Here is a 26,871-nt window from a genome sequence, read left to right as displayed (position 1 = left end):
AATATTCTGTTGTTTCTATTCCTGTGGTTCCCAAAACAGGAATAATTGGATCAAAGGGTGTGTATCATTTTCCCTGGAGAAGGTTCTGCCAGATTACTTTCTAGAAGGCTAGAGCACCCCCTTTCTCCCGGCCCTGCATGTGCTCCCTGCTTCCCCACATCCCTGCTTCCGTGGGTCTTCAGTCACTGCAGTGTCTCCATCTGCACACTCTTGTTGGCACGTCCCATGTGCCCGCTAGAGTAGGTGAGCGTTATTTTTATTTCCACAGGACACGCTCCCAAAGTGAGATTGTTGGTTCTGCCGGTTTACTATCTTTAAAATTTAATAATTTGAATTTTCTTATTTATTGACTACCAGTTCATTTTCTTTGTCCACCTTTCTCTAGTCTTTTTTCTACAGATTGTATGTGTTCTCCACATGTAAAGGCATTAAGTATTTGCCTATCACGTGAGTGTATATGTGCAAACTTCCCGGTGTTGTTGCTTTATGCTTGTAGTGAAATTTGTGCTACAAAAATATGAAACTTTAATACAATCAGATATGTCTATCTTTTTTTTTTTATTAGCTTCTGTTTTTGCTGTATTGCTTAGCACAGATTTGTTGGAATAGCTTTCTGGATTTTCTTTGTTTTTTTTTTTTTTATGTGTATTTATTTTGAGACAGAGAGCATGGGAAGACCACAACTAGAGGGAAACAGAGAATCCCTAGCGGGCTCTGGGCTGTCAGCACATAGCCTGACATGGGGCTGGAACTCATGAACCTTGAGATCATGACCTGAGCCAAAATCAAGACTTGGACACTTAACCCACTGAGCCACCCAGGTGCCCCTTTCTGGATTTTCTTCATAGCTAGATGATTAATAGATAGATATTCCTTGAAAAGATGCTTTCAACAGAGCAGCTCCAGCATCTTGTGAAGAAACCTCAGGACTCCGCTCCTGCCTGCCCTTTGACTGTGCATCAGGGACTGGCTCCAGTCCCCTGCAGCAGCCCAGCCCCCGCTGTTGACCACCGACACACACAGACAACGAATGATGCTGAGTCTGGGTTGGCAGGAACTGGCTCCCGTCAGACAGCATGCATTATGGGATAATATCAGGGGTTGTCCTGAAGCCCCCCTTTTTTTACTGAAGTGTTGTCCACCTCTGGAGTCCAAGTGAGGATGGCATCTGAAATGCTTTCAAAATAATAGAGTGTCTCTATGTGAACGGTACTTGTGCACATGGAACCTTGGAGCCCACGGTGTGAGAACACACTCATGGGGCCCTGGTACAGAGTCAGAGTCCAAGGCTCTGTCCTTGAAAGGTGCTCTCCAACCTTGTACTGGTTCATCAAAAGCCACTCTGTATGATGGGAAATCTTGTGGCAGTTCCTTGCCGTGTGGCACCAGCAATTAGAGTTTCTCCGAGTTGGGCTTTCTGTAGGTGCTCTGACTCCAGCGGAAGCAGGTGCCTGCTTAAACCAGAGGAAGAGGGGAATACTGGTCATTTATTCAACAGGTATGTATCAGGTCCCTACTCTGAGCCAAATACCATTCTAACCAAAAGGGAAATCTTCAGGGCACAAAACAGAGTGTGGCTCCCAGGAGCCTCCATGTTGTCTTCGTGGACCATGTTCAGAGTCTTTCTCAATCCTCTCATTGATCACACAATAATTCTGGCAGGCAGCTGCTATTGTCCTTTCACACATGTCCAACAGAGGCAGAGAGTGATCCAGTAGCTTGCTCCGGGCTACACCATTAGTGAATTTGGAAGCATGGATTTGAAGCGAGGCAGTTGCACAGCTAATGGAGGTGCTCCTCTGGAAGGCTGCCCCTGCACTAGGTAGACTGGACCATTGGCCTCAGGCCTATCCCTTCATCCCAAGAAGCAGAACTAAGTATGTTTTCCAGGAAACCTGGGCCCTGCTCTCTTTCCTGGGTCAGTGCAGATGCAGGAGGCCGCCCTTGATGGCAAACTTCTCCCCAAAGGCACTTGGCAGCAGCAGGGGGGGCAGGCGGGCATCACTGTCCTCAGGTGCCTGCCAGGGACAGACTTTGAGGCCCCCTGACCACCGCTTATGTGGACACTGGTCAGAAGTTCAGGGAGAGGAGGGAGTGGTGTTACTTCCCTCCTTCCCTCCCCAGGCAGGTGAATCACACTGGGATCACACAGAGGAAACTGTGTAGCGACCTCCCCTGCTGCCCTCAGGTGGGACTGGTTGGCGATTCCGGTCACCAGAGCAGTGTCCCGCCCAGCGGGGCCTCGGTGCTGTGTGGAGGTCACAGTGTGGTCCAGCCTCCCACCTCGGTTCCTCTTTTCCCCCACTTGACTTTGGGTGATGTTGCCATATCCATTGCCCTGTAAAATAACTCCAGTACATCTGTTTTGGAACAAGTTTACTTTTCTTTCCACAACAGAAATTCGCTGCTTTTCATCTTCTGCCCCGCTTCAAAAAAAATAAAAAAAATGATAAAAAAAAATAATAAAAAAAAAAGCGTTGGCATGATTTAGGGACCTCACACGGAAACTTAGAGACAGTTCCGTGTTTCTGCGCCTGGGACCTGGGCACGTGGACAGGGCTGCTCTCTCAAGGCCGCGGTGGGGGCGTCCTCTGCCCTGACCCGTGTGCACTCTGCAAATACAAGTGGACTATAGATCAATATTTGCGCTTGGCAGAAAGAACCGTCAAGGACTCTGAGAGGGTTTGCAAAACCGCGGCTGACGGCACCATCCGCTGGCGTGTGCTGGAAGCTGAGGCGAGCCTGACAGGTGCAGGTGCGCCGCGCGGCTCCTGCCGCAGGAGGTGCCCACGGCAGAATGGGACAGGGGTCCACGGGGGCCCGGGGTGCTCGGCGTCCAGTGTCGAGGGTGCGAGGGAATTCGGAGGGGTGCGTGTACCTCTGTTGACTAAAGCGGCGCGGTCGGTGCTGGTTTCCTAACCCGCTCTCACTTGCACCAACACGCTGCTGTGCTAGTAAGTGGTCCCGAGCCCGGGAATTTAAGCGGCGGGACACTTAGCATCTGTCTCCACAGCCTGCTGCGGACGACTTTGAGCGCGTCTCCTTTTCTCTCCCACACGACATGGATGAACCGCGACTCTCGGCCGCGCCCGGACCGGGAGGGCGCCCGGGGACCGCCCACAGGAGGCGGCAGGCTGAGCCGGAGCGCCCCGCCCCGCTCTGCACGACGACAGGGTTGGAGGACCTGGCAAGCTGGCTGAGAGCGCTCCGTCGTGGGCACGTCCCTGGGTCGGAGGAGGAGATGAAGCCCGCTCCTTCTGCGCGGTCCCGGTCCCCGGAGCTCCGTTCCAGACCTTCCGCTGCTCAAGCAGGGAACTGTCACAACCCCAGGCCACTGCCCCAGCGGCAATCCCCAGTTCCTTGGCGTCGAAGGGCCAGGCACCGACCTAAAGCCCCAGGCGCTCTGCCTTGCCCCCCGGGCTCGGGCCACAGGAAACGTCCTCACCCAGCCCAGTCCTGGCCTTTATCTTCCAGCGCCCAAGGAGCTATGGAGGGAGTCTGTTTCTCTGTCCCAAAACCCGGAGGGAGTTCCCTCCCAAACCAGGCTCTCCCACTGCTCCAGCCCCAAACATTCAGGTCCCCACCACCTAAGTAGCAGGATTCTTGTCTTGGCTCACCCAGTGGCTTGAGCACCCGGCGGTTCTGCTTCAGCTGCGGAAAGCTTCCTTCAGATGGGAGTCCTGAGCCAGGATGTCTGGACTCCTGAGAAATCACATCAGGTCATAACTGACCCCAGTCAAAGCGAAGCATGTGTGCCAGGAATGCCTGGTGTGCCCAGCGTGGACAGCACAATGCCAGCCAGTTAGCCTCACTTCAGACCACAGTCCCTAAGAGAAATCACTAGTAGGTATGGAAAGTCCATAGGCCCTTCCCTTGGGAAAGTGTCAGCAGAAAATTCACATGCATAGGTTGGCAGGTAAGCTGGGGATTGCATGAGGGCCCAGGGTCAGCTGGCCCCAATGGGTCCTCAGGCCACAATGGCCTGGTGGGTCCACCTCCCATGTGGCGGTCTTCTGTGACCCACTCCCATGCGGGCTCTCCGGGGTCACCAATCGACTTCTACCACACTGCAGCTCGGGTCTCCAAGGCCATGCAGGTAAGAGCCAAAGGCTCAAGACTCCACCTGGGTCCAATTGTCAGGAGCCTTTAGACAGCACCTGGCCCATCAGCCGGGCCCCACACTCCCACCTGCACACACCCCTGCTTCCCATCACAACATCTGTACAGACGCCTGCATGCCACACAGTATGTGCTTCATGTCCTACACACGTACATGCCTGGTTCATCTCTCTCTCTCTCTCTCTCTCTCTCTCTCTCTCTCTCTCACACACACACACACACACACACACACGCAAATGCTTGTGCACTTACAACACACACAGAGTCTTTCTCACTCTCACTCCTCCCTGGTCCTTTGATGGAGCATGCTACGTCTAATCAAAACCCTTCGTTTTCGTACATGATCATCTCTGAGGCAGGAAATCCCCCCAGCGGATGGCCTCACTCCCAGTGGGAACACTTGTGATTTCTGAATCGGGCCTGTCCAGTCACTTTCCCCCAGTTTCTTGGGGATATCGGGACTCCTTCCCCAGTGGGGCTGCAGCACCTTGAAGTGGGTCGGCTCTGCTCTGGGCCAGTGACGACACAGATCATCTGCTTCCTCTTAGTTCACCCTTGCACAACCTCACAGCCCTCCTCTCCAATTAACGATATATTTTAGTTGTTACTAAATCTGTCCTGAGAGCAAGTGGTATGCTTCTTATAAAGTAACTCTCTAGTACCTGTGCTAATTTGCAGCAGCTCCCAAGCATGTTGATGCCCTGCCCCATGCATGCCTTGTCTAATTCTAGCTGCCTGAGCAGACCATGCCCCAGGGACAGTGCTCCCCGTGGGTGGTGCTCTTCTCCGTGAAATAGTCCTTCCTCAGTACCACCCTCAGGCATTCACTTTTCCTCAATACACACCAGGAGCTCATTTTCCTTCCATGTCTCGAGGATACCACTTTCAAAACCTTTTGATATGCAGGAGGATAATACCATTGACTGATGTATACGTGTATACTTCCTTGAACCGTCCATAACCCAAGGCATGGGAGTCACCCACAAAAATGATGAGGAAACTGCAGGTCTGAGATTAAAGTAGGTGCCAGAGCATTTTTCCCCATGGACGGCCAACTGGAGCTGATATTGTTTTGGTTGTTATAACTTTAAGATATTTTATGTAATGCCCGTGGTAAGCACACACACAATAATTGTGTGTAGGATCAACACAAAAGGAAACAACAGGGCATCAAAGCATGTCACTACAAAAAATGTCAAGTAAATACAAAGGAGGGCAGTAAGACAGGAAGGGAAGGCTAAAAAAGCGAGAAGACATACAGAAACACAATGAACAAAGCAGCTGTGGTAAGTCCTCCCTATCAGGGATCACTTCAGTGTAAATGGGTGAAACTTCACAATCTAAAGGATCCAGCTCCACGTTGTCCGCAAGAAACTCACATCAGATCTAAGGACATACACACTGACAGTGAAAGCATGGCGAAAAGACACCTGGGGCAAATAGTGCCCCAGGGAGAGCAAGTGCGGCTATACTAATAAGCGACAACATAGGCACTATGCCAAATATTGTTATAAGAGACAGAGAAGAACATTCTAGAATGATACAAGGGTCAACTGGCCAAGAAGATATAACATTATGCATAGCCATATGCACTATCATCAGAGTTCCTACACATATGAAGCAAACACTGGCAGAGTTCAAGGGAGAAACGCACCGATCTAGCAATAGTCATAGTCATCGCCAACACCTCACTTTCAGTAAAGGGAAGAACAACCAGACAGTCCATCAATAAGGAAGCAGAGGACCTTCAACAACACTGTGGGCCAGTTGGATAGAACAGACACAAGAACACGCACAACAATAGCAGAATACCCATTTTTCTCAAGAAGAGAGACTGCATGTTACATCACAAAATAAGTCTGAATAATTTTTAAAATAGTGAAATCATACAACTTAAGTAGTTTGAAATCATACAAGGTGTCTTTTCTGATTATGTGTGATGAAACTAAAAATCAATACCAGAAGGAAAATCAGAAAATCCATAAGTATGTGGAAATTAAACCACCAATGGGTCAAAGAAACCACTGAGAGATTAGAAAATATCTTGACATAGGGGCGCCTGGGTGGCGCAGTCGGTTGAGCGTCCGACTTCAGCCAGGTCACGATCTCACGGTCCTTGAGTTCGAGCCCCGCGTCGGGCTCTGGGCTGATGGCTCGGAGCCTGGAGCCTGTTTCCGATTCTGTGTCTCCCTCTCTCTCTGCCCCTCCCCCGTTCATGCTCTGTCTCTCTCTGTCCCAAAAAAAAATAAATAAAAAACGTTGAAAAAAAAAAATTAAAAAAAAAAAAAAAAGAAAATATCTTGACACCAAAATAAGTAAATAAATAATTAAATAGATAGATAAAGTAAACCACATACCATAACTTATGGGACACTATTTACAGAGGGAAATATATAGCTGTAAACACTTCCATTAAAAAAAAGGACTTCAAATCAGCAACCTATATTTAAACCTTAAGGACCTAGACAAACAAGAACACACTAAAATCAATGCTAGCAGAAAGACAGAAATAATATGGATTAAAGATAAACTGCATAAAGAATAGAAAAACAATAGGGAAAATCCATAAAACCAAGTTGGGTCTTGGAAAGATCAACACAATTGACAAACCGTTTGCTTTTTCACTCTGTTCAGCTTTGTCTTGCTTTTGGGTGGAAGTGGTTACCTCCTAGGCCCTTACGTGCAGAACTCAAACCAGAAGGCCTCTGCACCGTTCTTGATACTTGAGAAAGCAAAGGGCAGAGGGAAAGTTGTGCCCCCAAGGCCGAGAGGCAGACAGGCGGACACAGAGCCCGGCTTGCAGGAGCAGACCCAAGAGCTGAAGGGGCGGGAAACCTGAACTGGGCAGTACAGGCAACACACCTACTCACAGGTGTGTCCCTGAAGTGTCGTGAGGTCAGACTCCAGGGCCTTGCCCAGATTCCCACAGCAAATATCAGAGAAAAAAAGGAAAAAGGGGAGGGGGAAAAATCGTGTGAAACACACCAGAGCACTGTTTTCTTAAAAGGACCTGCCCTAAGCGATACCTCGTTACCCAGAGTTTCACTGACCCAGGAAGAGAAATAACCAACTCCAGCCCCCTTTAGACACCCCGTCCCAACTGGGGGAAGGGGGAGATCTTAGAAAACCTTGTGACAGTCACAGTCCTGAGGTACAGGCCCACTGATGACTAAGACCTGACAGTAGGCTGTGGAATACGTCCCCTCCCCCTCACCTCACTGCCACATCCCCAAAGGCCTATTTACTGCAGTTCCTTTTACCTGATGCATCATTTTCAGCAATAAAGAAAAGTTACAAGGCATACCAAAAGGCAAAAAACACAATCTAAAGATGCAGAGCAGCATCAGAACAAGACAGGGAAGGATATTGGAATTGTCAGACCAGGAATTTACAACAACTATAATTAATATGCTAAGGATCCTAAGGGATGAAGTAGACAGCATGCAGGGGTAGGTGGGCAATGTAAGCAAAGAGGTAGAAATCCTAAGAAAGAACCAGAAAAGAAATGCTATATACACACATCACTATAACAGAAATGAAAAATGTCTTTGATGGACTCATTGGTAGACTGGACACAGCTGAAGAAAGAATCTATGAGCTAGAAAATATATCAACAAAATCATCAAAAACAAAAAGCAAAGAGAACAAAGGCTGAAAAAAAAGTATCAGAATACCCAATTCTGTAGGATGACTACAAAACATGTAACATACATGTAATGGGAAGACCAGAAGGAGAGGGGACCAGAAGAAACATGGGAACAATAACAACCGAGGATCTCCCCAAATTAATGTCAGACACCAAACAGATATCTCAGAAAACACCAAGTATTCAATAAATGCCCAAAACACTACACCTAGGCATATCATATTCAAACTGCAGACAATCAAAAAATAAGAAAAAATCCTGAAAGAAGGTCAGGGGCAAAAACCATCCTACTTACAGCAGAACACAGCTAAGAATTACATCCAGGAGGAGTTAAGATAGTGGAGAAGTAGGGGGACTGGGATGTTCCTTCTCTCAAACACAGCTGTATTGAGGTCAGATTACTTACAACACCCAGGAAATCGATCGGTGGATGGGCAGAATGATCTCCACAGTTGGAAGGAGACAGCCTGGCAGGATTGAGGCACGTGTATGTGATTTGGGGAGATAAGTTGGCACAGCCACGGAGTGGAGGGAACCCCTTCTGTGCAGAGACAAAAGGGACCAGCAGAGAGAGGGGCTGTGAAAGGGCAGCTTCCAGTTAGCACAAGAGGAAAACCTCTCTGGACTACGGAATGGGGAGCAAGAAATACAGAGAGTGTGGGTTCTTTTTGTAATCAGCCTTTGGAACTGAAACTCAGAGGCTTTGAAAGTGCTTAACTTTCTCCAGAGCAGAGCCGTGGCCCGTGCTTCTGGGAAGGAGGGAGCCGGCCCCAGAGTGCATAGCAAGGGGTAGTGATCTCTGAAGCGCACTGGGAGAGAACTTCCTAGAGTGCTTTGGGAAGAAGTGTTATTGCTTCCCAAGGACAAAAGACCCTGCAGATGCCAGCCAAAGGCCTTTCATCAGCAAGGTGGAGAGGCTCTACTCTTGGATCCACATGGTACCAATCCTTGAAGACATTAGGTTTTGAATCCCAGCCAAGAGCCAAGTCGAAGATGCAGGAAAATTGGGGCACAGGGCAAGCTGACCATCCTCACAACTCTGTGAAGAGCTGCTGAATAGCATGGTTTGAGAGCCCCAGTCCAGGAAGGAGAGATTGACAGTGGCCCCCAGGGGAATCAGGACATGCTTATACCAAACCCCACCCCTCCGTGCCTGGCAACTGCTTATTTACTGGAGAAAGACTGACTTACCCAATGTAGCCAGCCTCTGCTCCAGACCAGCACAGCCACCGGTCCCAGGCAGCAACAGACGACAACTGTTTCTTTTTTTTTCTTTTCTTCCACGCTCTTTTTCTTTTTTGAAATCAGGCTTATAGTTTCTCATTCCTTTTTGGTCTCTCTCTCTCTTCCTCTCTCTCTCTATATATGTATGTATGTGTGTGTGTGTGTGTGTGTGTGTGTGTGTGTGTGTATGCTCTTTATTCTATGCTTTTTCCATCTTTTCTCTTTCTTCTTCTTTATTTTACTTTCTCTTTCTCTGGAATTAGCCTTCTAGTATCTTGAGTCTCAGTTTGGTTTTCTTTTCTTTTCTTCCCTTCCCTTTTTCTCTTTTTATGAGATCAAGCTTCTCCTCCCTTTTGTTCAGGGTTACTTCAACAAACGTATCAAAGTACACCACTTAAAGGTCCAAAAACTCCACCACAGCAAGCAAGGAGGAGCTCTGCAGAAGAATGACCAGTGGGAAGGACCAGCCAAAACACAACCACAGAGTTCATGCAGAATACACAAAAAAAAAACACTTCCTGGAGGGCCAGGTCCTGGACAGTGTATGACCCCTTTTTAATAGAGTAATACTCTCAGGTGCAGGACACATAACAAGCTTTTAAAACATGCAAAAGACAGAAATGTAGCCAAAAATGACAAGGCAGAGAAAGGTCAAGGAGAAATAACAGCCAGAGACTTGCCCAAAACAGATATAAGCAACATATCTGAACATAAATTTAGAACAACAGTTATAAGACTAATAGCTGGGCTTGGAAAAAGCACAGAAACACCAGGGAAACCCTTGCTGCAGAGATCAACGACCTACAAACCAGTAGAGATGAATTTTAAAATGCTATATCTGAGGTGCAAAAATAAGCCAGATGCAGTGACAGTAAGGATTGAAGAAGCAGAGGAGAGAATAGGTGACACAGAAGATAAAATTATGGAAAAGAGTGAAGCTGAGAGAAGGGGAACAGGAAATTACTAGATCAAGAGGGGAGAATTAGAGAACTAGGTGATGCCACGAAACAAAACAATATCCGTATCATAGGAGTCTCAGGACAAGAAGAGCAAGAAAAAGAGGCAGAGGGTTTATTTGAGCAAATTATAGTTGAGAACTGCCCTAATTCAGGGAAGGAAACAGGCATGCAAACCCAAGAGGCACAGAGAACTCCCTTCAAAGTCAACACAAACAGGTCAACACCATGACATATCATAGTGACACTTGCAAAATACAAAGATAGAGAATTTTGAAAGCAGCTAGGGACAAAAGGTCTTCATCCTACAAGGGGAAACACATAAGTTTAGCATACCTGTCCACTGAAACTTGGCCGACCGGAAGGGAGTGGCAGGAAATATTCAATGTTCTGGATTAAAAAAATATGCAGCCAAGAATCCTTCATCCAGCAAGGCTGTCACGTGGAAAATAAGGAGAGATACAGGCTTTCCCAGACAAACAAAAACTAAAGAAGTTCAAGAGCACTAAACCAGCCCCGCAAGTGATTCTAAGGGTCCCCTGTGAGTGGAAAGGAGCAAGACCAAAGGACCAGAGAACATCACCAGAACACAAAATCTACAGATAACACAATGACACTAAATTCATATCTTTCAATAATCACGGAATGTAAGCAGATGAAATGTCCAATCAAAGGCATAGAGCATCAGAATAGATTTTAAAAACCCAAGATCTATCTATATACTCCTATGAGAGACTCGTTTTTGACCTGAAGACACCTGCAGATTGAAAGTGAGGGGATGAAGAACCATCTATCATGCTAATGCATATCAAAACAAAGCTGGAGTGGCCATACTTATATCACGCAAACTAGATTGTAAACCAAAGACTGTAACAAGAGATGAAGAAGGCATTATATCATAATCAAGTGGTCTATCCATCAAGAAGTGCTAACAATGTAAATATGCCTCCAAATTGGGGCACCCAAATATATACATCAATTAATCACAAACATAAGCAAACTCGCTGATGACAATACCATAGTTGTAGGAGACTTTACTACTCCACTTACAGAAATAGATACATCAACTAGGTAGAAAATCAACAAGGAAACAAAGACTCTTAATGATGCACTGGACCAAATGGACTTAAGAGATAAATTCGGAACATTTTATCCCAAAGCAGCAGAATACACATTCCTCTCGGGTGCAAATGGAACATTCTCCAGAGCAGATCACACATTGGGGCACAAATCAGCTTTCAACAGGTACAAAAGGACTGAGATCGTGCCATGCATATTTTCAGATCACAACACAATGAAACTTGAAATCAACTGCAAGAAAAACTTTGCAAAGCCCTCACATACATGGAGGTTAAAGAACATCCTAGTAAAGAATGAATGGGTTAATCAGGAAATTAAAGAAGAGGTTTGAAAAGAACATGGAGCAAATGAAAATGAAAACACGACAGTCCAAACCCATTGGGATGCAGCAAAGGTAGTCCTAGCAGGAAAATACATTGCCATTCAAGCCTATCTCAAGAAGCAAGAGGGGCGCCTGGGTGGCGCAGTCGGTTAAGCGTCCGACTTCAGCCAGGTCACGATCTCGCGGTCCGTGGGTTCGAGCCCCACGTCGGGCTCTGGGCTGATGGCTCAGAGCCTGGAGCCTGTTTCCGATTCTGTGTCTCCCTCTCTCTCTGCCCCTCCCCCATTCATGCTCTGTCTCTCTCTCTGTCCCAAAAATAAATAAACGTTGAAAAAAAAAATTTAAAAAAAAAAGAAGCAAGAAAGGTCCCAAATACACAGTCTAACCTTACACCTAAAGGGGTTAGAAAAGGAGCAGCAAATAAAGCCCAAAGCCAACAGAAGAAGGGAAAAAATAAAGATGAGAGCAGAAATAAATGACGTAGAATACTTGGAGCACCTAGGTGGTTCAGTCAGTTAAGCATCCAACGTTTGATTTGAGCTCACGTCATGATCTCACAATTTGTGGGTTCAGGCCCCACATCGGGTTCTGTGCTGGCAGCACAGAGCCTGCTTGGGATTCTCTCTTATTCTCCCCCTCTCTCTGCCCCTCCCCTGCTTGCACTGTCTCTGTCTCTCTGAAAATAAATAAATAAATAAATAAATAAATAAATAAATAAACTTTTTTTTTTTAATTTTTTTTTCAACGTTTATTTATTTTTGGGACAGAGAGAGACAGAGCATGAACGGGCGAGGGGCAGAGAGAGAGGGAGACACAGAATCAGAAACAGGCTCCAGGCTCTGAGCCATCAGCCCAGAGCCTGACGCGGGGCTCGAACTCAAGGACCGTGAGATCGTGACCTGGTTGAAGTCGGACGCTTAACCGACTGTGCCACCCAGGCACCCCTATAAATAAACTTTTTTTAAAAAAGGATATGGAATAGACCCCAGTCTATGGTACTTTGTTACAGCAGACAGGACAGACCAAGACATTCCTCCCCTCCCTCATGCACTCCACCCTCGCTCTTTCCATTTTTGCCAAATGTGGTTCAGATCACTGGAGAGTTTCTCAAGCTCAGACTAATTATCAAGGTGGGATTACCTCCTGTTTATAACCAAGTAATAACCTAACGCCACTGTCTGGATCAGTTAAACATTTACACTAAAAAGGCTCCCACTCTCCATTCCAATGCTTATTCATCAGTTTTGAGTACTTTAGAATTTTCCTAGGGCATTTTCTAAAATTTAAATCCCCTAAGCAAATTAAAAGACATTTTCTTTTATTTTTCTGCTGGAAGCAGTGTCACTCACCAGGTAGGTGTTGTAATGAAAATGACAGGCACCTTTCAGAATGGGGCAGCTGGTCCTCCTCGGATTATGATTTGCCAATCTGTCAGTGTTCGGATTTGTTAGCGCCTCATGGGGGATAAGGTGGCATGCCCATCCTAATTCCAGAATCAGTGGTTATGCTACCTTATGTGGTGAAGGGACTTTGGTTGTGTGATTAAGTTAAGAACCCTGAAACAGGGAGATTAGCTTGGGTTATCTGCGTGGGCCCAGTATTGTCACATGTCACAGATTTTGAGTCTAGACTGCTCTCTTGTCCATCAAGAGAGCAGGTGAAGAATTGAATACAAGAGAGGCTAATGTCTGGGAGGGGACAAGAGCCCTGAGAAAGAGTCCTTTCTCCATATTTATTAGGATCAGAAGACTCACATATGTGATGGACATGCAGAAAGAGACAATAAAACAGTGATCATTAACTCGTGTGTGTGTGTGTGTGTGTGTGTGTGTGTGTGAAAAGGGGCTTCAAAAGTATGCAGTTCTAGGGGTTTGGGTCAAGACAAATCAAAGCCCCCACTCTGAGCAGACAGCCGTTTACTGCAGGCACCAGGCACTGTGTCTGTTTATCTTAACTTTTCTAGGGGCTAAGGCAGATAGAGCATGCTACCTCAGAGTCCACAAGGTGTTTTTCTTGCTAATTAGCTCTGGGCGCTTTCACCCCATAGTGGCTTTCTGCCCTATGCTTTATTTTACCTAATGAAGACCTCTTCGTGCTTTCATCCTGCTGCAGAGGCTTTCTGCCCCTACCTGTTCTTGGACACTTTTGTCCTGTGGAGGTGGCTTTCCACTCTATGCTTCATTCTAAGCTGGACACTTTTGCCCTGTGGTGGCTTTCCACCCTAAGCCTTGTTAGCCCATTGGTGCAAGCTCAGAGAATTCTTAAACTTATTCCCCACAGTCACAGGACTCTTACAAGAGGCAGGCAGGAGGGTTAGCCAGAGAGAGATTGAAGGATGCTACAGTGCTGGCTTTGAAACATTACTCGTTTTATTCAGGAACACTTAGGCAGGATTTCTGTGTGCCACACGGTGTTCCAAAGGCTCGGCACACCACCCTGTGCAGCCCTCATCCTCTATTTCATGGAGGGGCTTCTAGCACACCCACAGACAGTCAATCAGGGCCTGAAGGTTGAGCACAAAGGGACCTTTGGTGTGTGTCAGTGGGGTGGGGGCAAAAAGCTCTTGTTCCAAATTCCTCTTCTGTTTCACAACATTGTTGAATGCACTGAGCTGATTAATGATTTCCTCATTTCTGCCTCATTTCATGTAAGGTCCCCATGTGCCTAGAGTTTTTTCTTCCAGGTACAAAGTCACATTTTAACGTTAAGAGATGATAACAGATGTCTATGTTGACTTTTCAGTCATATTTTAATCATAAAATATAGCCCAGAAGAATGCTGACAAGTGAGTCCAAAGGGATACCTTCATGTCCTAGGGACAGATGGTAGGGGATATATTTTAGACGTGGTTAACAGGCCTTCAAAGGTATATTACTTCCCCCTTTTCAAAGTACACAATAGCATTTGTATTGCTTTGTGTGAACCCTGGTGACTGGGTAGCTCTGCTTTCCCAGAAGAGGTGTTTACACCACAATGGTCTCACTCACCCTTGTTTCCAGGGACTCGAATACAGATTCAACTAGGTCATCAATTGTTTCAATTTGTTTAATTAGTCTTACACAATCTGTTTTGGACTTGGCTGTCAAATTCTGTCTGATGAATGTGACTCTGGAAAGCGGCATCTCTGAGCCAATTTATTCCCCGTGAAGCCCTGACTGCCCTTGATGAGACCGTGCAGGGAGAGTCCTCCTGGAGGCATCCAAGGGGATTTGGGAGAGCAGGAAGACTCCAGGCTTGCATCAAAGAGCCTAGGACAGGGGTCTTCAGGGCATGTGTGCCTCACACACCCGAACGGGGAATGACACAGAGCTTGTAACGGGGTGGGATTTTGGCAAACCCAATTGTGCTGGGACTGAGATCGATATCCTTGGGGTCAACAAGAGGCTTCAGGTTAAAGTGCTGCAAAATGGCGGACAAGAACAGGAACAACTCCATGCGAGCCAGGCCTTCTCCAACACACACCCGCTTTCCTGCAAGTGACAACAGTGCTGCTGAGACTCCGAGGCAGCCTCAAGACACAGCAGCACTGCTACAGGCGAGGCAGCAGAGGGGGTCGGGGGGAGGAGTTTGTGGCTAAACTGTCACCCTAAAGCAAAACTGACCCCTCTCTGCCTGTTGAAAGGAAGCACACAACACATTTCAGTATAAGAATATCTGTGATAGACATATTCCGGGACCAGCCTTCATACAGCTTCCGTCACCAGGACTCAGCAGCATAAGCATACATTAGGTTGGGAGAGTGATCTCTGTCCAGTGCTCACCCTGACATCCTACAGGAAAGAAACGGGGCCACAGCTGGAAGCCAAACACTAACGCTGGGTGTTACTGAGCTGGTTATATGATCTTCCCTCCCACCAACCCCTAGGGAAAGGCCCTGGAGAATGAGGCCAAGGGCCCAAGAGAGGGCCAGATGGTCCCATGATGAGTCCAGGTAATCAAACATTAGATTTTGCTTATTAACCCTTGTTTAAAATTATGGAGAATTAGGTACTAGAGTTTTGAAAGACATTCACTAAGTCCTATTAAATACATAAGGGTTTCAGCACTGAACGAAATATCTGCTTTGCAGAAATAATAAATCATCTCATTCCCAGGACCTCCAGTAAGAGAATGTCATTTGGGCTCTGTGAACAGGGACAGACACCTCTGGGACATGTTGTGACCAGAAGCCAGGCCCTGGTGCAAGTGCATGGCCACAGCAAAGAGCACAAACCAGGGACAGACACATCTGGGACATGTGGCCAGAAGCCAGGCCCAGTGCAGGTTCACAGCCATGGCAAAGAGCACAAACCAGGGACAGACACATCTGCAACATGTGGCCAGAAGCCAGGCCTGGTGCAGGTGCATGGCCTCGGCAGAGAGCAAAAACCAGGGCAGCTCCCCGGGGAAGGGGCTATGTCTGCTCTCTTCTTACCTGCAGAAAATACCTTGAAATAGTCACTATACTTGAACTTTCCACTTTCATTCAGAAAGTGCTCTGGCTTAAACTTCTCTGGATCAGGGAACTCTTGGTTGTCAAACAAGAGGGAGTCCAGCGTTGGGACCACAACCGTACCCTAGAAGTAGCAAAGGCCTATGTCAGTCCATCAAGTTAACAGAACATGAGCTTTCCACCGGGACCTCCAGTTGGGGAAGTCATTTGCTTAAGGACTAGATGGAAGGCAGTCAGGGGTCAAGTCTAAATGGTGACAAGAGCTGTAATCTCATCAGAGGAGGAGCCCTGGGCAAGATTGTACCATTGTTGGTTTCTGGGGTTGGGAAATATCACAAACCCAAGGCACTGTCCCAGGGTCCCCTTTCCAGATTTTCTCCATTTCTTCATCACCAGGCCCATGTGAGGACTGCTGGGAAACAGCACTCTGCAGGTGGGAACGCTGGCCTCGCCCCCACCATTCAGCCACGTCCGCCCTTGGAGGCTGGAGGATCCCGCCCTTTGGAGGCTGGCTGATGTGCTGGCGGGGTGGTGCTCAGCGTGTGCACGCCAGGCTCACATCTGACCTTGGGGATGACGTATCCTCTGAACATTGTGTCCTGGATTGCTTCATGGGGCAGGTTGGAGGGCAAGAGGTCGATGAATCGCTGAATCTCATGCACCACGGCATCCATATAGGGCATCTCTAACCGGTCCTTGATGGCAGGGATTCGGCTTGGCCCAATCACCCTGTCGATTTCTTCATGCAGTTTCTCTGCCACAACATGAACAGATGTAAAGGATCGACTCCAGACTGGCTCAGCACCCATGCCCCCACCCATCTGGCAGATGCTTATGGAGCACTGTCAGCAGTGCTCCAGGGCATCCTGGGCACCACAAGTGCCAAGACGGCCAAGCTCTGTGAGTCTGTTTAAGCTTCTCGCATGTTAGCCTCTAGATGATCATAGCTAATCCAGTTCTTGTCATTACACCAGGAGTAGAGAACAGGAGGGTCTTAAGACCTTCTAGTTGGAGGATGGGGAGCCTGAATGGCTCAGTCAGTTAAGCATCTGACACTCGATTTCAGCTCATGTCACAATCCCAGGGTCAAGAGATTGAGCCCCAAGCCATGCTCCACACTGAGCGTGAAGCCTGCTTAAGATTCTCTCTCTCTCCCTTTGTCCATCTCCCCCACTTGTGCTCTCTAAAAAGAAAAATACAAATTCTAGTTGGAGCAAACTCTCGTCATTAGTTATTAATTACCCCAGGCTGGTTCATTGCATGTTTCAGGAAGTGTGGATGTGGAAGGCAGATTGGAAACAGACGTGCATGGCCTTCTGCATGAAGAACTAGGAAGCAGGGTCTGGGTGTCCCTCTCTTCCTGGCAGAGGTAACAGCAACCTTTGAGTTGGGCTGGGCCTCTCTGAGCTTGAGATTCCCTGTGGGCCTTCACAACATGTTGAGTGAATCACAAAACTGTGTGCCATGTGGTTCCCAGGTAAAGATGTAAAACACACAATGTGGATCATATGCTGACATTTAACAAGCATTGAGTGTATGAAGTCGAGCACAGAGATGACACAGCAGTCCTGGGACACTGCCAAGTCTGGGGGTGGGCAGCAGGGCGGCCTAAGGAGGGGCTTTGGCTGGCTCTGCAACCTGTTCATTCCAAGAGCTCTGAAGCAGATACTGCGAAACATTAACACATGTTACATTTTGTAGTAGCGTATGGCTCTCAGTCATATTTATTTTCCTTTTCTCTATATCGTAAGTTACTCATAATTGATCATGTAAAACACTTTTTCAGTCTACAGTCCCCCTGGTACAGACTGGTCAGAAGTTCTCTCAGATTGTGAAAGACTTTCCTCCAGGGACTTCTGGCTCCTTCACCCCTCAGCCTTCTGTGAGACAGAAAACTCAATGGGCTTGGAGTCAGATGGACCAGATCTGATCCTGGACAAGTCACATTCCACATCACTGTGGGAAATTACTTCAAGCCCTATAATACCTACCGGTAAGTATGCAGTGTCCTGGAGTGCTTAGACCCATGCCTGGCACACAGCAGAAGCCATATTATTAGAAGCGGCAGCAAGCAAGCCTCGGGATGGTGAGGGGTCCCCTGGAGCGGAACCCAGGGGAAGGGGGGACACTAGGCCTGGCCACTAGCCATGAGGGCACCCTCACCCCAGGCAGTGGCTCCCTTTCCTTCCTCTTTCCTGGGAGGTCAGCACCCTACTAACACATTGATGCCCTCTCAGTGCCTCTATTTGGCCCATGCCCAGGGCGGGCACCTCTGGGGCATGGCTCTATGCATGTGCGGCACCAGAAGCCTCCTGCCCTTCTGAGGCACTCAGAGCCCCACCTGGCCCCGGTGCAGGAGGAGCCCCTGGGGAAGAACAACGCAATTCAAGGAGAGCAGGCAGCCTTGGGACATTTCTCCCTGGGGATCCCGTCTTCTGGTCCCCATTCTTCCAGTTGGGTCAACTATGCCATGGAGGCCATGGCCCCATCCCGCACTCTCTCTCTGCTCTGCCCAGGAGGCCAGGTCTGGCTCATGGACAAGGTAGACATTATTTTCACTGTCATAGATAGGTTATATTATGGGCTGGAATGCAGGTGGCATTGCATTTTTCCATGCTGGTGTTGGCTCTTTGTTTCTGAAATCAGGTGTGTGTCAATGGCATGTGGTGGGACTGGTGTTCAAGAGTGGCATGTCCCTGTCATATACAAGAACACTTCCATTGAATTCATGCCGGCGATTCCAGTCTCACTCCGCTGAGGGTTAACAAGCAATGCCAGTTTCCATTTGCAGGCAGAAAGCGAAAGCCCAAGTGCTCCAGCCTGACCGGTCCAGGGGGGACGGCTGCATGGCCCCAAAATCTTTGCCCACTACTTGGCATACCTTCGATCTCTGGGTATTTCATGAGAATCAGGAGCCCATATCTCAGAGTGGTGCTGGTGGTCTCTGTACCCGCAAAAAACAGGTCAGCTACGGTGGCAGCAATGTTGTCAAAGTTGAACCAAGGCTCTTTGCTGTATCTTTCCTGCAGATATTAGAGACAGCCAGGGACTCTATAAGAGGGTGTCTTCAGGTGGATGAGAAAAGAGCCTGACAAGCCTGCCAGCTCCCAGGGAAGGGGGCAGGTGTGCGTGAGGCTATCCCATGGAAACGTGATCGTCTCCACCGCACAAGTAGCAGCACCAAGGCTCCCACAAAACTGGCCATTGGCAGGATTGTGCCCCTCACCCAGGGTGCTGAGTCTTGTGCTCCTTCTACAGAGCTGAGGGCTGTCCTGGGGAGTAAGGCTCTCCCCTGTGCAGAGCCGTGACCTCTAGCAGCCCAGAGCTGAACTGTGGGGCCTCTGCTAACAACCCAAGAGTCACAGGGGTTGCTCTTGGCCTTCTCCAAGCCCACAGTCAGCACCATTGATTCCCAGGAGGCAGGAAGTCACCAAGAAGCCAGACACCAGGGTGGGGCAGTGAGGACCCCAGTGATAGATCAGCTTCCAGGGAAATCAGTTCCAGAATTCACATGCTGTTCTAGAGCCCCAAGAGACATCAAAGGAGGGAGGAGAAGCGTCACCATCTCAGTGGGGGGCCTGGAGGGCCGTCAGCTAGGTAATGCTGGCGAGGCCTGGAAACCCTTGAACTCATGTACAATTTGGGGGTTATGTGCTAAGGAAGAGTGTGGAGGCCTTCACACCAAATGAGACACAGTCATCAAAGTCAGAAATGGTTATGAAGTACAGCCTGGAGGGGGCCACAGGAAGGGCCCACGCACCAGCCCCACAGCCACTGATGGCTCTCCCAAGAAACCCCTCTTGCTGGCCAGCACTGCAGACCTCCTATGGTGTTTGAGGCCAGCCAGGCAGGCTGGCCCAATCTCCACACCCATGGGAGCAGGTGTGGTGGTCATATGAAGCCAGAGTGGTGTAGAGCCAGCAGCACCCATGCCCAGCGGGGGCAGTGTGGGTTGCAGCTGCGTCGCCCCACCCCCCAGCAGTCTCAGCCCCTAGCAGGGAGCAGAAGAGCTTCCCTACTCGTGGTGTCTGCGGTACCTTCTGCATCTCCAGGAGCAGGCTGTCGGTGAAGTCCCGGGGGCAGTTGGGGTCCAGCGACTCCTCGTGCTCCTTCACCCTTGCTGCAGTATAACTTTTTATTTCATACACATTTTTTATTACTTTTCTATGGTTTCCAGGCAGGTAGCTCATATAGCTTGGGAAAATGTTATATAACTGGGGGGGGGGGGAGGGAGGAGGGGGCAGAGAGACAGAGACAGAGACAGAGAGACAGAGAGAGACAGAGAGGGAGAGAGAGAGAGAGAGAGAGAGTTATCTTACTATTCTTACTTGCAAATGCAACATGGTTTTGTGTCCTGGGCTAAAAACTTTTCCAACTTGAATTGATGGCCATCAAACTGTGTTATTTAGAACATTTTGGCTCGCAGTAACTTTTTGGTGCCACGACTTCGGGTGTGCGAAGTCACGTGTTAGTGCAGTACTCTTTTAAAGCGTAATACCGTAGGTGTCCCATGGTCAGCGAGGGGAACTTGGGGCCTCGGGGAGGTTCCAGAAGCAACATCCAGGCGCAAGCGCCTGGGGCCCCCGCCCATCCCCCAACCCCCCACCTTGTCCTGTGCCAAACTCAGAGGGCAGGTGCAGACTAGGGGGTGGGGGAGCCTCACTTGGAGCCAGCTGGTGCTGAGCAGGTGGAAGTTCTCATTGAACAGCTTCTGTATCCTCAGCCCAGTTTGGTCCGTGTAGTCAAAGCGCTTGCGGAAGAGGATGTCTGAGATGACGTTGCAGGGAGCATAGCCCAGAACAAAGGTGGGGTCGAAGGGCTGCCCTGGACCACAGATGAGCTGTCAGGGACCCTACGCCCCAACCTACCCCCCCCCCCCCCACTAAGGCTTTCCAGCACCTGGGAGCAGTGGCCCTGAACACAGCCCAAACTCTGAAAGCCTTGTGAGAGCTACTGGGGGTCCCCTTCTTTTTGGCGCCCTTGCTCCACCTGAGGTGGAGAGGACCCCTAGCTGCCAGAGGTGCCTGAGGGTAACGTGACCCTGTCGGGGTCAGCGGCTGCTGATGACTCTGGGGCCCAACAACCCACCCCAGGCAGTGCGCACGAGGACCCAGCCCTGCCCCCCCAGCCCCACTCAGTAGGCCTGACAACCTGGCCCTGACCCCCTCCCCTGCCCAGGCAGTGCGCACCAATCCCGACCCTGCGCCCCGCCCCAGGCAGTGCACACAAGGACCCCGCCCGCACACACCCTGGGTCTTCCGGAACGCCTCCATCAGGAAGGGCACCTCCCTCTGGATCCGCTCCTCATTGGCAAGCTTCCCCATGCCATAGTCCCGGAGGATGCTCAGAGACAGGCGCCGGGTGTCCTTCCAGCTCGGCCCATTGTTGAACGTAATTCCTAGGGCAGAGGGAACAAGCACCCAGTCACAATACATGCCGAGGGCAGGGTGACAGCCCAGGCTGCCCAGCTTCGGAGAAGCCTTCTCGGCTTCTCCCCACTGCTCCTTTCCCCACTGCATGTCCCCTCCCAGGGGCGCCCTTCTTACCATCAGTGTGCCTTCTCCTTCCACTTTGCCTGGAGACCTCCCCAGGGGACACAGAGCCTCAGCTGCACAGCAAGACGAGCCCCCACCCCTTTTCCCTCTGTTCACAAAATTCCCAAGAAGCTGTCCTGTTTCCACTGATTTTTAACCTCCACACTGCAAATACCTTAACTTGAAGCTATGTGGCTTCTCAGAAAGTGTCCTCACTAAAACCTGAGCTGTCACTCAGCTCCCAGACTCTGCCCACCATTGGATCTGGGAAGACCTCACTCATGTTCCCCTTGGAGGGAAGAGATCTGAGGAAGGCCAAGGCAAGGTATGTTCTAGAAGGAAGTGTGGCCGCATGGGAGGGACAGGGAGGAGTGAGATGACGAAGCACAGACCAGACTGAGGGTCTCAGTTCCACCTTGCAGGGCAGCATGAGGTGGGGAAGGACAGGTGGACTGACAGACAGCATGGCCCCCTACTGGGTGTGGGTGCACAGAGAGTACACGGCACCCAAGGCCCTACTTAGACATTAGGGTTAGATTTGGTTAAAAACACAGCTGGGATGGAGTTTGGGGGTCCTGGGATCAAGTCTGTGCATGCTGAGCTCTCGATCCCTGCTGGACGCTGCAGAGGCTGCTGGGTGGATACCAGGGACACAGCTCAGAGCCCAGAGGGAACTCAGGGCACAGGTGACCACACTCCCACGTGTCTGTGGGACCACTGACAGCCTCAGGGGGAGGGCAGCCTCAACCTTCCAGTGGCAGCAGCAGACTCACTGACACAGGATGCAGGGCAGACAAGTGAGGGGACAAGAGTATGTGTGTTCAGGAGGCCAGAAGACAGAGCTGTGAGCTGGGTCCCCAGTCCTGAGGACCCAGGAAGCTGCAGAGAAAGGAGGAAGAGGGAGTGCCCAGTGGACGCCCCCTCACCTCCTCCCCCCAGCCCTTGGCTCTGACATGGTGACTGAGGAGGGACAGGCAGGGAGGTAGATAATTTTAAAATGGCAGAGAGAGGTGCACCTGGGTGGCTCAGTTGGTTAGGAGACTGCCTTCGGCTCAGGTCATGATCTCACAGTTCGTGAGTTCCAGCCCCACGTCAGGCTCTGTGCTGACAGCTCAGAGCATGGAGCCGACTTCAGATTCTGTGGCTCCCCTCTCTCTACCCCTCCCCTGATCACACTCTGTGTCTCTCTGTCTCTCAGTAATAAACAAACGTTAAAAAAATTTGTTTTAAATGGTAGAGAGAGACGGAGACAGAGACAAAGACAGAGATAGAGACACAGAAGGAGAGATTCCAGAGGAGCCAAGATGTTGGGATCCAAAACAGGCTGAGATGGATATGATAATGATTCTCTGTCATAGGTTTATAAACATTTACTGAAATGAAAAAAAAATTTTTTTTTAATTAACATGCGCCTTGTGCTCACTATTATGCTGATAATTAACATTTGCATTGTTATCCCTGGGGAACCAGATGTATCCCATGTACAGAGCCTAGGCCACGTGGCACATGTGAAAATAGGACTTGGGAGCCACTATCAGGAGGGGATGAAGCCCCCTTTGAGTCCAGCCCATGGAATGGGAAGTGGCCCTGGCCTGGCTGCATTCAGGGACCCATGACTTGGATGAGGGGTGGCAGATAAGGGCTCCCTGGAGCTAGTACAGAGCTCCTTGACCCACAACTGCTGTTCTCGTGGGGCAGCAAAGCTCCTGTGGTGTTAATGACAAACAGTGACTAGTTAACTTTGTTTTGACAACCCCAAAGAAGTAAAACCCACAACATCCAAGAGAGAAAGTCAAATGCCACTGATAGTGACAGGGTATGACCTTGGGAATGTATACAGGAATAAGGGGACAGCACCATGAGAACAGCGCACACAACAGGAAGCACATCAATTTGAAATTTCTGCATAAAATGGATACAGGTTTTCTAGAGGTTTGTCACCAAAGCTAAGCCAGGAGAAACTAGGGCCTGCAGGGTTTTGTAGGGTAGATGGGACATAGCTTCATTTCCAATCTGCTTTAGAATCTCACTAAAATGACAGTGAGCAAGTAGAAAGGAATGAGCACGTGAGGCCAGGGGGGCAGGAAGGGGCAGGCAGGGAGCTCACAGGGGTGTGAGCAGGTGCCCCCATGAGCTCCAGGATGTCCCAGGAGACACAGGAGGTGGGGATTGGAGTCAACAGTCTGGACATCACTCAGATAAAGACCAGGCAGGTCCCCAGACCCCAACAGGAGGTGACAGCGCGTGTTCTAGATACGGGGAACCCAGGGCGCTGGAGACATGGGCTGCCGAATAAAGAGAGCTGAGGCTGGCAAGACAGGATCATGTGGAGGTCCCTTTGTGAGCTGGGGCTGCGCTCAGCACCATTCCTGGTCTAAGAACACCCCAGGTGCAGTATCAGAGGCCTCCTCATTGGAGAATTCGAACCGCAGATGAGCTAAGCCCCACAGACCAGCAGAATGCTCTGTGGTGTCAGTGCCTCATCTTAGGTGAGGGACCTTGGAGGGTGGAGCCTCGACACCCAGGAACAGGTGGGGCTGTGAGTGGAGGCTCTCTGGACTGAGGCTACACCCAGGAGGCTACAACGTGTGCAGGAGGAAGGCACAGCTCAACTGCTGGATGTATTTTCCTTTGTGGCATTTCTCTGCAAGCACACATCTGTCCTGCTCACCAATGCATGGGTGCTTGAGGTCCTACCTTTTTTAGAGCAAGTCTGTCATAGTAGCTTTCAATACAGTATGTGCTGAGCACCTGAATTGTCCAAGGGTCTCTTTACCTTTCTATCTTGTACTATTTACTATGTGGCTGTCATCACTGGTATTTCACGACCTGGCTGGTCCCCCACCATGGGGGTGATCTGAGAAGTGGGGCTCACCTTTTTCCTTGTGTGCCTCAAACGCATAGATTTCTCCTCTGCCAGAAAAGTCATTCTTGTAGTCGAGCAGGACTTCCTTCACTGCCTTATAGCCATGCAGAACCACGGTGCGCTGGGAGCCCAGGTACAAGGTGAACACAGGCCCGTACCGCTCTGCCAACTGCAGAGACCAGCAAGCAGATAAGTGAGGCCACTGGGAACTTATGGAAGAAGTCGGACAGGCTTTAAACTGACCCCCAAAATTGTTATTCACCAAGAGAAGACAGAGGGATCTGGGAAAAGACAGTCTTTGTCCAGCCCAATTTGGAAAGACTCTCCCCTTCTGCAGGGAGGGAGGTTCCAGCACACCTAGGCACCTGGACACATGTGCCTGAACACAGTTAACTTGGTGGGCTGACTTCTGCTCCTCCCCTGTGGCCCCTTTGACCACATCTGTGCCATCACCCCCACTGTCTGCTATCCCCAGTCTAAGTCCTGGACCCCAGGGTGCTACTGGAGGACCCTGAGCCAGCACTGTCCTGACCTCCACAAGTCCATCCTCCATGGTGCACAAAGCACTGTCAACATCTCCCTATTGCAAACACTAGGCAAGCCTGCTCTTGGGCATTCTTTTATGAACTCATGTAACAGATTTAGCAACTCATTCAGTTTTTAGATTCTTTAACTCATTCACTGTTCACAACAACTGTAGGTGGAGGTGCCACACAGGTTGACCACTATTCACCCTGTTGTCTGGCATCTACAGTGTGCACCTGGTGTGAATATATGGCTTCTCCGTGCTTTGCAGTGGCAAACAGCAGCAGCAACCCCAGCCACACTGGCCTCACCAAGACATCCAGTGACAGAGCAGTTAACACTGGGCTCAAGCAGAGGCCTCTGGGGATGACCATGGCCAATGCCCACTCAAGGGCTCCACGCCCATGCTGTACCACCAGCTAAATATTTTTAATGTCACTCTTGGATACTACTGTTCAGTCAGTTCATTCATAACAGGCTTGTATTGAATAGCAACCTGTCTGACAATTAATTGAGTGCACACATATTATGTCTAATCTGTGAATTCTCCTCCCCCAAATCAATGATATTTTTCCTACCTTGGTTAAAGATTTGGGAACATTCTTGAAATCCAACTGGAGAAGATTCCCAATAATGGGCAGTGGGAAAGGGCCAGGAGGTAGTTTCCAGCTGCTGTAGATCTGCTTCCAAACAGAGATAAGCATTAGGGTGGCCATCCACACCAACAGGGCAACTGTGATGCCCAGGGCAGCCATGGTGACTTTGGGGTCACTACTGACTTGTGAGAATGCTCTGGAAAAAAAACAAAGCTTTTATAACACACCCACAGGAAGGAGGGTAACCATCCAACCAATGCCACCTTCCTTTTCCTTGGGGTCAAGATATTAATTTATAATTAACTACTGTTGGCCATCATTTCAAAGGCTGATTCCTGTAGCGCTTGCATCCAAGAAGCTCCATCCCAGTACCCACTTTATGATCCCCAGGGTCTGTCAACACTGAATGCTGGCATCTGCACCAAAGTCAGCCAACACAACATCCAGGGGAATATCACCAACCCATAGGTCAGACCATGGACACTGGTTTGGACAGGAGGGTTCACGTTAAGTTTACACGTGTTGTTTGGGGGCAGGATCTATGTGCTGCATCAATTATGTGCTGTCTCCATGGCCAAATGCTAGATCTCATAATGCAAGTCTCTGAACATCTGATCAGGTTCGCCTGAGCAGCCTCCAGTAGTACCTGAATCACTAGCAGTGAAACTCATAGGACTAGAACAGGGAAATTCAAGAGCTGAATTCCACTCCACTTGGTCAAAACAACTGGAAAATTCAGAAGAGGAAAAAAGAAAGAAAAAGAATTTACCAATTTTGAAAAAGTTAATATCTATTATAAAAAAGTATATTTTTGTAGAAAATTAGGGGACAATTTTTCTTTAGAATAATTTTTATAAAACTCTAAAAAAATTTACATTAGGCTCACATTAACAACTCAGGCAACAACAGATGTTGGCGAGGATGTGGAGAAAGAGTACCTCTTTTGCATTGTTAGTGGCAATGCAAGCTGGTGCAGCCACTCTGGAAAACAGTATGGAGGTTCCTCAGAAAACTAAAAATAAAGCTACTCTACCACCCAGCAATTGCACTACTAGGCATTTATCCACAGGATACAGGTGTGCTGTTTCAAAGGGACACAGGCACCCCCATGTTTATAGCAGCGCTATCAACAATAGCCAAAGTATGGAAAGAGCCCAAATGTCCATCGATGGATGAATGGATAAAGAAGATGTGATATATATATATATATATATATATATATATATATATATATATATATATATATACAAGGGAGTATTACTTGGCAATCAAAAAGAATGAAATCTTGCCATTTGCAACTCCATGGATGGAACTGGAGGGTATTATGTTAAGTGAAATTAGTCAGACAAAGACAAAAATCATATGACTTCACTCATGAGGACTTTAAGAGACAAAACAGATGAACATATAAGAAGGGAAACAAAAATAATATAAAAACAGGGAGGGGGACAAAACAGAAGAGACTCATAAATATGGAGAACAAACTGAGGGTTGCTGAGGGGTTGTGGGAAGGGGTATGGGCTAAATGGGTAAGGGGCATTAAGGAATCTACTCCTGAAGTCATTGTTTCA

The 26,871-nt window shown here is 48.9% G+C and overlaps 2 protein-coding genes across 2 annotated transcripts in view; both read right to left on the bottom strand.

The window, feature by feature from the left end:
* The window catches only part of LOC112854707 (zinc finger protein 39-like), a 49,093-nt gene extending 41,593 nt beyond the window's left edge, over window positions 1–7,500 (bottom strand). Inside the window, exon 1 of the mRNA XM_086681281.1 lies at window positions 6,730–7,500. The gene's annotated coding sequence lies outside the window, so the exon portion shown is untranslated. The remainder of the gene's footprint in view (window positions 1–6,729) is intronic.
* Window positions 7,501–13,694: 6,194 nt separating this feature from the next.
* CYP2E1 (cytochrome P450 family 2 subfamily E member 1) lies at window positions 13,695–25,496 on the bottom strand. Its single transcript, XM_025917928.2, has 9 exons — window positions 25,283–25,496; window positions 24,189–24,348; window positions 21,028–21,177; window positions 20,443–20,603; window positions 19,817–19,993; window positions 18,661–18,802; window positions 16,346–16,533; window positions 15,762–15,903; window positions 13,695–14,817 (listed from the first exon to the last, which is right to left on the bottom strand). Exons 1-9 carry the CDS (start codon window positions 25,457–25,459, stop codon window positions 14,627–14,629), a joined length of 1,488 nt encoding a protein of 495 aa, XP_025773713.1. The 5' UTR covers window positions 25,460–25,496; the 3' UTR covers window positions 13,695–14,626.
* Window positions 25,497–26,871: the final 1,375 nt, after the last annotated feature.

The sequence above is a fragment of the Puma concolor genome, chromosome D2, assembly GCF_028749965.1.
Source record: "Puma concolor isolate L17-30 chromosome D2, mPumCon1.1.hap2, whole genome shotgun sequence".
In the NCBI taxonomy this organism is placed as follows: Eukaryota; Metazoa; Chordata; class Mammalia; order Carnivora; family Felidae; genus Puma; species Puma concolor.
This window is presented reverse-complemented; position numbering and strand designations above follow the sequence as displayed.